General features: G+C 58.0%; 1 protein-coding gene across 4 annotated transcripts in view; it reads left to right on the top strand.

The window, feature by feature from the left end:
- The first annotated feature begins 1,715 nt into the window (after positions 1-1,715).
- Positions 1,716-11,339, top strand: part of SAMD11 (sterile alpha motif domain containing 11) — a 45,266-nt gene continuing 35,642 nt past the window's right edge. The window contains exons 1-2 of one of the 4 annotated variants that reach the window (XM_020976884.2): positions 1,716-2,316; positions 4,782-4,873. In XM_020976884.2, coding sequence (XP_020832543.2) covers positions 1,785-2,316; positions 4,782-4,873 — 624 coding nt within the window. In that variant the 5' untranslated portion in view covers positions 1,716-1,784. Of the gene's footprint in view, positions 2,317-2,537; positions 2,633-3,241; positions 3,366-3,927; positions 4,055-4,781; positions 4,874-11,339 lie in introns of those variants that run through there. The other 3 variants (XM_020976898.2, XM_020976891.2, XM_020976903.2) reach the window with 3 other exon arrangements.

Here is an 11,339-nt window from a genome sequence, read left to right as displayed (position 1 = left end):
CCTTTGGCAGCAAAGGGATGGTTACTTCCCTGATAAGTTTCTGGGTAGCTTTCAACCTGAACTGGGTCACCATAGTCCTGTAACCTTCTCTGTGCTTTTCCAGTCTGCTTACCGCCCTCAGTCAACAAGCATTTCTTAAGTGCCCACTCTGTGTCGGCCAGTGTGCTAAGCCTGGGTAGACAAAGCAAGTTCCGTTCTCAAGGAGCTCCCAGGGTCCCCTTTGCATGCCCATTCACTTCCAGCTCCTCTTTCTTCCTGTCCAAAGTGCACATCACCCACTCCACACGGCCTCCCGCAGAAGCCTCACACTCCACCATCCCCACCCTTCCACACCTCAACCCGGCACTCTCTCTCTCTCTCTCTCTTCCCCCCTTCCTTCTCAGTCCTCTCTCCCCCCTCTTTCTGTGTCTGTCTCTTCCCTTCTCCATTCGGCCCCCCTGGTCTCTCTCTTCCTGAAGTTACCGTCCTCTGACAGGCCAGAGGTCCTCACCCTCGCACCTAGCCAGTTCCCCACGTGGAGGGCGGCTCGGGCCTCCATACCCCATCACCATAAATACGGAGCCCACAATTAAAGTCATTAATAACTGAGCGGGATCGGCAGCGGCTGTGCTCACACGCTCTGTCTTTCCCGCATCCGTACTCCCGGACTTCTTTCTTCTTTCAGGAGGAATTCGAGGCTGGGATGGCCCCGCGCCCCCGCCCCCACGGCCCTGGTCATTAATGGGCTCCCGCTCCGGCTCCCAGCTGCCGCCGCGGCCCGACTGCGGGGGGTGAGGGCCTCGGTCGGCCGTCGCGCACCCCCCGCCGGAGTTGGCGCTCGCCCGCCGCGCGGGGGCCGTTTAAATGGGCCAAGTTGGAAGAGCGGCGGCGGCACCGGGGCAGCCGCTGGGGCCCGAGTCTCCCAACTCCCAGTGATCAGACGCGTGTGTGCACACGAGTGTGTGTGTGTGCGTTTGGGGCAGGAGGGGTATGTGCGCTCCGGGGCGGGGTCCGAAGGGAGGAAAATGCTAGAAGCCGAAGCTGGAAAGGCTAGGGCCAATTTCCACTGTCTGGGTTCGGACCCGAGTGGGGACTGAGGGGGGAACCCCGCGGCAAGGCGCTCAGATGCCTCGAGCCCCCTGAGTAGCGGGGTCCCGTAGGGCTCGGAGTTTGGGGGCCCCGGGCCGGGGGCAGGAGCCGCTGAGCTCGGCGGGTCGATCGGGGATCAATAAGTATTTCCAAGCAGCACCATGCGTCGGGCTGCAGAGCCCGCAGCAGGATGTCAGGTCTCGGGCTGGAGAGGCGGCCCAGCCAGAGGCACCGCAGCGGCTGCAGTCCGGGCGCCAGTAGCGGCGGCGGCGCCGGCCCCGGGGGCTTCGGCGCACTAGCTCCCAGGGCGCGGGCGCGCTGCTGGGGCAGCCGGCTGCCGGCGGGCGCCTCCCGCCGCCGCCACTGCCGCCCCCCGCCCCCGCCCTCGCCCCCGCCCCCGCCCCCGGAGCGCCCGAGGGGCTGCCGGCTTGCGGCAGCCCAACTCCAGCCGGAGCTCGAAACAGCAGCAGCAGCAGCAGCAGTAGCAGTAGAGGGGAGAGGAGGAGGAGGAGGAAGACCGGGAGGAGGAGGAGGAGGAGGAGGAGGAGGAGGAGGAGGAGGAGGAGGAGGAGGAGGAGGAGGAGGAGGAGGAGGAGGAGGGGAGGAGGAGGAGGTGGAGGAGGAGGAGGAGAGGAGGAGGAAGACCGGGAGGAGAAGGAGGCAGACAAGTTGATCGCTCGGAGCCCGAGGCTGCGCCCGGGTGCAGCCTCGGCACCATGCCGGCCGTCAAAAAGGAGCTCTCGGCCAGGGAGGAGATGGCCCTGGCCGCCTTCAACCAGCCGCTGGACGCGCTGCCCGACTACCTGGCGCCGCTGGCCGCCGCCGCCGCTATCCCCATCCCGGTGCCTGTGCCCCTGACGGGCCCACCCCCGCGGGGCTACGAGCCTCTCTTCGCTCCCCGCCGCCGCCGCCCCCGCCCCGCCCCCGCCGCCCCACCTCCACCTCCACCCCCGCGCGCCTACCTGAGCCTGCCCCGGGCGCACCGGCCGCTGCCGCTGCCCCCGGACGAGCTGGCGCTGGAGCGCTTCTCTGCAGCACCCGACTTCCAGCCCTTCCTGGACCACGGCGAGCCGTGCATAGAGGTGGAGTGCGGTGACAACCGAGCGCTGCTCTATGTGCATAAGCTTTGCCAGGGGAGCAAGGGCCCCTCCATCCGCTACCGCGGCGAGTGGCTCACCCCCAACGAGTTCCAGTTCGTCAGCGGCCGCGAGACAGCCAAGGACTGGAAGCGGAGCATCCGCCACAAAGGTACGTCCCCGCTCTGGGACCCTTTGGAACGCACCGGGCTCTCTCCAGCACGCGGGGGACTGGGGGACCCCTCTGCCGCCTCCCTCGCCCGGCCCAAAGGGGGCGCCCTGACCTTGGCCCTGCGGAGGCCCGAGGCCCGGCCTGGCCCCAAGGGGGCGCTGCCGAACCCCCACCCCCAAGCCTGGTATGCACCCTCCCCACCCCAGACATGCACATTTCACATCTACACTCGCACAACCCATTCCTGCCAGGCACTAGGGTGGGCCGAGGGCGAAGGATGCAGGCGGAAGGACCGACATCTCCCCCAATCTTTGAGGTTCCCTTCTCTTCCTACCCCCACCCCCCCAAACTTTGAGAGAACTATGGGCTTAGGCAGGGAGAGGGACAGTGAGGGCTTTGAGAAATCACTTCAGCCTCAGCTTTTGGGGTCTGGAGGGAAGGGATGGGCTGTGTGTTTGGGGGTCTGTGGGCCTGGGGATGTGACAGGGGGAGGCCTGTGTGCCTGGAAATGTGTGTGCCAGTCTGTCTCCAGGACTGGAAGTATGTTTGAGAGAGGCAGTGGTCTGTGGGACTGTTTGTATGTGTATATAAGTGTGTGCGCTTTTGTGGGAGGGGGGTTCCTGTGGGGGTTTGTGTGCCTGCGCGCCTGGGAGTGAGACTGTGTACGTGTTTGTGAGACAGTCTGTCCATTTGTTTGTTTCTCTGTGTATGTGTGGATGAGATAGTGCGCTTGTGTTCATATATGTGTGTGTGTGTGTGTGTGTGTGTGTGTGTGTGTGTGTGTGTGTGTGTGTGTGTGTGTGTGTGTGTGTGTGTGTGAGCGCGCTGCGGGGAGGGGACAGGCGGCAGCAGCTGGGAGAGCCGGGGCGGGGAGGAGGGGGGGGCGGTGGCTTGTGAGAGCGCGCGGGGTTTCCCGGAGCATAGTGTGGGCGGCCAGAACCCAAGCCGGGGAGCCGCGGCCGAGACAGCCTAGGGAGCGGGCCAGAGCGCGCCTATTTTGGGAGGGAGGAGGGCAGGGAGGCTGGCCTGTCACATATCCAGTCAGCCCAGTGAGTGCGGGCTCTGGGGGTCGAAGCTGAGTTAGAAAGTTGGAGGGGGGCTATGGTGGAGCAGCTCCAGGGAGCTGCTGGGTGGAGGGAGGCATTCTACAGAACGGGGAAGGGGGTGCCGCTCAGCACTAGGACCGGGGGATGGGGAGCAGAGTGGCGGAACCGCCCCCCCATCCCCTTGGAGAGACAGGAACGGACAGCCCCCGGAGGGCTGCGCGGAGGCGGAGGCGGTGGAGGAGCCGGCGGGGCGCTGGGGGCGGCAGGCTTGACAGCTCATTAGCTGAGCAGGCGGGAGGGGCAGCCCCGGGCTGGAGCCCGCAGGGGCCGGGGCGGGGGGGGGCGGGAGCCGCCTCGCTGCAGTCCTCTCCCACCTCCTGCCATCCTAGCTGCCCGCGGGCTGGCCTCCTGGGTTTCCCCGGGAAGCCCCGCTGGGAAGCCGCTGTGCGTTAGCGGACGGAAGGCAGGCGGGCGGGTGCGCTGCGGGCTTAGGTTTCAGCAGTCTCCTGCCGAATCTGCGCGCGGCTAGGGCGGGGCAGGGTGGAGAGGGCGGGCTCGGCACCACACTAGCTCTGGGGCGGCCAACCCTGGGGTCTGTGCTTCGGGCCAGGAGTAGGGGGTGGGGCAGGCCCCCCCCCAGCCGACTGGGGCGAGGCGGAGCCGCCTAATTCTAGCCAAAAAGTTGGCCTGAGGTACAAGGGAGGGTCTGTATCTGTGTCCTGTATGCCTGCGCATGGGTGTAGGGGGGTGGCCGGGAGAGATGTGTGGGTGCAGGGGGTTGGATGGGGGAAGACCAGGGGGTGGTCTTTGCGGTCTGTGCGCCTAGAATGCAAGGTGTGGGTCTGTGGAGTGTGTGTGTGTGTGTGTGTGTGTGTGTGTGTGTGTGTGTGTGTGGTCTGTGCCAGGCACAGGAGGTCTGAGTGTGCAGGCTTTCCATCTTGTGGGTCTAAGCATGCTTGTGTGGTCTGTGCCCCGGCTGCTCGGTGGGGGTGCATCTGGGCACGTTCACAGCTTATATACCGTGTGTGCCTCTGGATATATGTGTATGCTCCGAGTGCCTGCCTGCATCTGTATTTGCACATCTGTGAACACCCGGGCCTCACTTGGAGCATGTGTGTGTGCACGCAGGCTTTGTGTGGGTGCGCATCTGTGGATGGTTAGTGGGCCATGCCTTATGTATGTGTGTCTGTCAGTCTCTGCCACGTTTGCAAGGTACATGTGAGCCACATTAGTAGCAGCTGCCTGGCTCCCCAGGCTGGGATGAGGTTCTAGCAAGGGTTTATCTGGTTCAGTTTAGGCCCCCATGTGTTTCGGGTTGGTAGCCTCCCCTGCTCTAAGTGTGCACTAGGCTTGCTTATTCCTGCCTCCTAGTCTCACCTTCCTTCTCTCCTTTTTCCTCTCTCTCTTGCTTGCATTCAGGGAAAAGTTTGAAGACCCTTATGTCCAAAGGCATCTTGCAGGTTCATCCTCCCATCTGTGACTGCCCCGGGTGTCGAATTTCCTCGCCAGTGGTAAGATTCTGGGGACAAACGGGGATTTCGCCTCTTTTCTCACACAGCCTTGCCTTTCTTGGTGACATCTGGATTGGGAGCTCAGAGATCCTTGGATCAGAGACCTAGAGATGGCAGGTACCTTAGAGACCTTCTCATCCTACTCTCATTTGTAAAGGAGAAAACAGGCCCAGAGAGGTTAACTCACTTGTCCAAGGTCACGAAGTTACATTAGTAAGCAGATTCAAACCCAGGTGCTCTGTCACCAAATCCATGGCTTTTTCTACTTGTGTCTCTGGATAGAGAAGGAAGCTCAGTCCTAGGAAGCCTTTTCAACCAGGAAGCACAAGGCCTAAAAATTCAGAGGGTTCGAGTCTTCTTAGAACTCAGAGATAGAAGGAGATTCGAGATCTGCTAGTCTATCTCCACTCCTCTGCCCCTGCCCATCTTAGACGTGGGGAAAATAAGTCAGACTCACAGCACCGAAAAGAATGGGTCAAAGTCACACAGCAGGCAAGTGGCTTTCTCTTTGAAGCTGAGATACTAGGGGGAGGGGGAGGAGACAGCAGCCCAGCAGCCCCAGAAATGATGTCACAGTTTGATGGCGGTCCCCCCAGGAGGTCCTCAGGCTTACGGGGGGGGGGTCTTTGGTAGCTGGTTAAGCCAGCAGTGCCAGGAGGGCACTGTCTCCAGACTTTGCTCAGTCTCTGGGGCCCAGATCCAGGACACAGCTGTCCAGCCAGACAGCTAGCCTGTTTCCTTCTGTTTCCAGAGGGCTACTGGGAGAATGGGGCGGTTGTTTGAGGACAGTGATGTGTGAGTAAGGGATACGTTCCCACTCTGGGCATCCGTAAACTGGGAGAGCACCCCCAGGAATTCACGGCATTTGAGGACAGAGGCCCTAGCCTGCTCATCCATTGAGGGTGTGTGCCCCTGACCTGTGCATCTTTGAGCTGTGAGGGAAGGGCTTCAGGCGTCAGTTACTATCAGGTCAGAACCTCCTGTCTGGGTATGTGAGGGCAGAGCTCCCAAGAATCCATGGCATTTGAGGGCAGTGACCCTAGCCTTGGTATTCCAGGGCATGTGCCCCTGCTGTGGGCATTGTGGAGTATGACAGTCATCAGTGACTTTTGGGGGCAGGGCGCCTCGACATGCATGATGTGTGTGGTAGGACTGATCTATGCTGCAGGGTCCTTAGCATATGACTCAGTGGTGTCCATTGTGCATGAGGACAGTGCCATGGAACAGCAGTGCCTCAGGCCTGGGCATCTGTTCCATAGGAGGGCAATACCTCCCCCACCTGGATGTCTATGGTGTAACCCTGTGCATCCATGATGAGTGAGGATAGGGTGCCTGGCCTGGGCATTTGTGTTGGGAGAAAGCAGGACCCCTGGGTGTCTCTATGGCATGTGAGCTTAAGCTGCCCTGCTCCTTGCCCGTGAACAAGACCAGTGAAAAGGCATGGAGTCCAGGATCCTGGCTCCTGGCTCCTGGCAGAAACCGAGTGTGGGTACATGAGGCCAAGGGTGTGGTCACCTAGTAGACCTGTGTGAGCTGGGAAGGTGCTGTGGGATCATAGCTCTAGAGCTGGGATGCCCCTCTAAGGCCATCGGGTCCAGCCATCTGCTCATTTTACAGATGAGCAAATTGAGATCTGGGGAAGTGCATTGCCTTCCCCAAGGTCAGATGGGGAGTAAGCATCATCCCAGGGTGACCTTGGAAAGTCATTTGACCTGAATGGGGTCAGGACAGATAGTTTCTCCCTGTGATGAGTGGGGGTGAGGCAGCTGAGAAATGATAGATTGATGAATGATAGACACTTGAACAGGTGTAACAACAGAGCAGACACATCCACAGACACTGACCGTTCTTACGCAGGCTTGTCATATTTGAAGATGTCTTTTCTCCTGTGGATTGTGCACTAGGTTTCTGAGGCAGTTTGATTTGGGGCTGGGGGGGTGCTTTGGCCAGAGTCAGTTAGGGTCAGGGGGCCTCTCTTTTCTTCCCTTTTGGGCCCTCCTCCCCTCTCAGTGCAGCTGCACTAGGGCCTCCTGGGAGCTCCCCACCCACGTTTCCTGTTGGGGTGGGGGGAACCCCAGTTTTTCCCTACACTCCCCTTCCCCCGCTTCCCCAGTGAGGTTCCCCCCACCTCCATTTCAGTGTAAAATGTGAAATCAAATCTCCTTCCAACCCTGTGGGGAGATTCTCTGGGGAGCTTGAGGGGATCCTCGCGCCCCTCCCCCTTGTGACTCTGAACCTCAACACAAGGGCCCCACTGCCTCTACCACAGACCTGCCGATTCGAAAGTCTGATTCACCTTCCTGACTTTTCTTGACACCCAGATGGGGTTTCCTCTCCCCATTCTCAGAAGGTAACTCTGAGGCACAGAAAGGAGCAGGAATCTCCCCCCCTCCCCAACCTGGCCCTCATCCCAGGTCATAGATGCCAGTGGCATTGTGGGAATTGGATTCAGTAGTAAGGGACATGGATTCAAATCTCTTTCACTCTGTGACCTTAGACAGATCCTGTCTGCTCTCTGGGTCTCATTTTCCTCTTGTATAAGCTGCAGAGGGTTGGACTTAGTGTTTTCCAGGATCCCTTTCTGCTCCAAATCCTGTGCTCCTGCATCAGCAATGGAGCTGAGGCAAGCCCCAGGCTCCCTGGCTCCCAGCCTGCTTTCCTGCCTTTGGCCAGTCTCAGGAAGAATGACCCTTAGTCCTGGCCTGTGCCCTGGGGGACTGCTCTGAAGCCTGAGATTGCTGCCATGCTGAGGGCCAGGTGCTAGCTTTCAGGGGCCGGACCTCCCTTCTTGCTGCCAGCCCTACTGGAGCCTGGTAGCATCTAAGCCACTGGACCCTAACCAGGACAAGGACTGCACAGTGAATCTGTCCCCACCACACATGGAAACACGCACGTGTTTATGTGCTTGCATGTAACTGGAGCTGGGATCCTAGAAGCCATCTGGTCCAACCATCTAGTCTTTTCATAGAGGACTTGCTTGGGGTCAGGCAGGTAATAAAAATCAAAGGTAGAATTCGAACCCAGGCCCTCGTGCTCCAAACACAGTGCTCTCCATTGCAACATAGAGATATGCCCCAGACTTCCCAGATCCTGAGGATAAGCACATCCATGGTGCACATCTAGAAGTTGTGTTAGGCTGTGTAGAGCATGGAAAGAATGAGACGAGGGTTGTCTGGGTTGAGAGCCAGGGACGCCTCAGTTTCCTCCTTTGTGCTGTTAAACAGCTGTCTCACCTGAGCACCTGGAATGGGTGATATTAGTTGCATGCCAGGGGCCAGAGGACCTGGGTTGGAGGCTCTGTTGGAATCTCCCCCTGCCCCACCCTACTCTGGTAGATCGAGGGATCATCAGCCTCCCCCTGCCCCCCAGCAGCAGACATGGCTATACTTGCCATCCCTGTTGCCCAGAGGGACCCCCTCTGCTGGTAATTAATGAGCTGCATGGAAATTACCCGTCATCTCATCTCCATCCGCCTGCCCGCCCACCCGTCCTCCACTTGTTCCACCAAGGGGAGGTGGGGGAGAGGATGCAGATGTCTGGGCTCAGGCTTGGCTGTCAGTCTCCCCTCCCTCCCCTGTATGAGTGCATCATTGCCCAGAGGCTAAGCTGACTCTGAGCTCCACGCCCAGGCCTTAGCCAGGGTAGAGGCCTCTGGACCACATCTATTTCCACCCCATTTCTTTTTCTTTTTCTCTGGCTCTCTTTAAAAAAAAAAAGCTTCATTTTAATCAAACCAGTTGGAAATAAGATGTATGTGTCTCTGTCCCTCCCCCACCCCTAACCTCTGCTCTCCATCCCAAGTTAGCCTTAGATGCTGGTGGAGCCCAGCGAGGAAAGGTCTATGAGTTGGAGAGGGAGAGTGGATGGTAGGTGTCCAGGTCCACAAAGACTTCCACATGTGTGCTGCTTTTTAAAGGATGGAGAGGCTCTATTTGGGAACGCCAGGGAGGCTGGCACTTGGCATGCTGTGTCTAGGTCAATACTTATCACTGTCAGTGTAGACCTGAGGAAGGCTAGAACAATAAACTGGGGGAGGCAGGCTTCAGCCTTTGGCATCATCTCCTCCCCAGAGACTTTGATTCTCTACAGCGCCAGAGCCGTCAGCTCAAGCCAGTATATTTGGTGGAGCCTGGTGAAGCAGTAGACTTTCTGTATGTGGAACGATGTGTCCTTGTATGTGTAAGTATGTGTGCACATGTCTGAGGCTGGGGCTGCAGGGGTGTGGGGGGGGGGCAGGGCGTATCTCTGTGCCTGTGTGGTGATGTGCGGAAATTCTAAGTACATTTGTACCTTGGTACTTTTGAGGCCATGTTAGTGGGCCTCAGGAAGACCTGGGTTCTGATGCAGCTTCAGGTGCTTAGGAGCACTGTGAACCTGGGCAAGTCGTTTTACTTTCAGGGCCTGTGTCTTCATCTGTAAAATGGAGATAATAACTCCTGTTGTGCCCATGTCCCAGGGCTGTGTTAAGGATTGCTTGGGATGCTGTGTATGAGGTATTTTGTAAGTCTTTATACCTCAATACAGGCTCTTATTATGTGTGAGAGACTGTTGTCTGTACATAGAACTGTGACATTGAGCTTGTGGGCAAGATAGCACATGCTCCCCACCCCCTGCAGTGACCCTGCTGTCAGCCCAGCCCTCCCTGAGAGGTGGGGGTGGAGAGAGGGCCAGGTTGTTCCTGCTGTTTGGGAGGTGGGGTCCTGGGCAGGTGTCAGGGGCTCAGGAAGCCTGGGCTGGGTGGAGGGAGGCCTTTGTGTGTACAGTTGTGAGTGAGGCTGTGCTGGGGGGAACTGGGCACCCTCAGGGAGCAGCCTGGCCCGACCTGCTCTTCTCTTCTCTCTCTCTCTCTCTCTCTCTCCTCTCTCTCTCTCTCTCCTCTCTCTCTCTCTCTCTCTCTCCCTCTCTCCCTCCCCCCCTTCCCCCTCTGTCCTATCCCTTTCTCTTCTCTCTTTCTCTTTGTCTATTTCTGTTTCTCTCCTTCCTCTCTTTCTCCATCTCAATTTCTCTCTTTATCTCTCTCTCCCCTTTTTCATTCTCTCTCTTTCTTTCCCTCTCCCTTTTCTCTTTCTGTCTCTGCCTGTGTGTGTCTCTCTCTATCTGTTGCTATCTCCTTCCTCTCTGCTATCTGTCCCTTCTCCTTTTCTCCCTCCATCCCTCCCTCTTCTCTTCTCTCTATCTCTCTTTCTCTCTTTCCCCCTCTTTTCTCTGTCTCTGTGTGTCTCTGTCTCTGTTGCTGTCTCTCTCCTCTCCCTCTGCCATCTTCCCCCCCTCCCCTTCCCCCATTCCTCCATCTTTCTCTCTTTTCTTCTCTCTTTCTCTGTTTCTCTATTTCTGTTTCTTTCTCCCCCTCTCAGTTTCTCTCTTTCTCTGTCTCTCTCTCTTTTTGTCTCTTTCTCTCTCCTCCTTTCATTCTCTGTCTCTCCTCTCTTTTCTCTTTCTCTGTCTCTACCTGTGTGCTATCTTCCTCTCTCTCTCTCTCTCTCTCTCTCTCTCTCTCTCTCTCTCTCTCTCTCTCTCTCTCTCTCTCTCTTTTTCTCTCTCTCCCTCTCTCCCTCCCTCCCTCTCCCAGTGCCCAGCCTGGCTTTCTCAGTGCTTGAGCCCCCCCCGCCCCGCCCCTGAGGTTCAGAACCTCCCGCCTTCTCCTTCCTGCCGCCTCCCAGATGGATGTGAGGGGCTGCGTTGCCCTGGTGACGGGAGATGAGGGAGCTGGAGCTGGGGCCTAGGAGGCTGGTGGCCGAGGCCATGGGGGGCAGACCAGGCGGGGCTGGAAAGGCAGTGATTGAAGGAGATGGGAGGGAATTAGGCATTTGGAGGCCCCAGCCAGCCATTATTAAATAAGTCAAAGGGACTGCCCCCCCTCCACCCCCAGCCACATAATGATCGATAACTTTTCTTCCAGTGTAACTAGCAGAGAGGGGGCTGTGAGCCTACAGCAACCCAGCCCTGGATTTGGGTTCTCCTGGTGGTTCATGGCACCCCTCCACGTTTATGGGACCCTGCCACGCATAAGTGCTGCAACCCCCCCCACACCACATCTCCACATCAGATGGAGAACATTGTAGTAATTCCTAACACATATGACAAGTTAATACATGCAGAATTCTTTGCATGTATTATGTCATTCAATCCTCAAAGTGGCCCCACAAGCTAGATGCTGCTATTATCCCCCTGAGGAAACTGAGGCCTATGCCACATGCGTCACAGCAACCACATGCATGCCACATGCCACAAAAGCCACACGTGTGCTAGACATTACATGGCACATCCTTGAAACATTTTGTAAAAGATTTAGGAATTAGCCCTGCAGTTCACCATCGAGCTCTCCCCTCCTTTGTGGCCAGGTCTAACAGCTGTTGTCTTGGGGTAGAGGTGGGGCAGGGGTGGAGTGTACTGGCATTGGGCCAGGGAGTCTATCAGCTCTACTCCCTGGTACCTCATCTGCTAACTCCATGGCCCTCCCTCCTTC

This window comes from Phascolarctos cinereus, unplaced genomic scaffold (assembly GCF_003287225.1).
Source record: "Phascolarctos cinereus isolate Bilbo 61053 unplaced genomic scaffold, phaCin_HiC Scaffold_726;HRSCAF=1367, whole genome shotgun sequence".
NCBI classification, from domain to species: domain Eukaryota; kingdom Metazoa; phylum Chordata; class Mammalia; order Diprotodontia; family Phascolarctidae; genus Phascolarctos; species Phascolarctos cinereus.
Note: the sequence above shows the minus strand (reverse complement) of the source record. Positions and strands in the feature narration are given on the sequence as shown.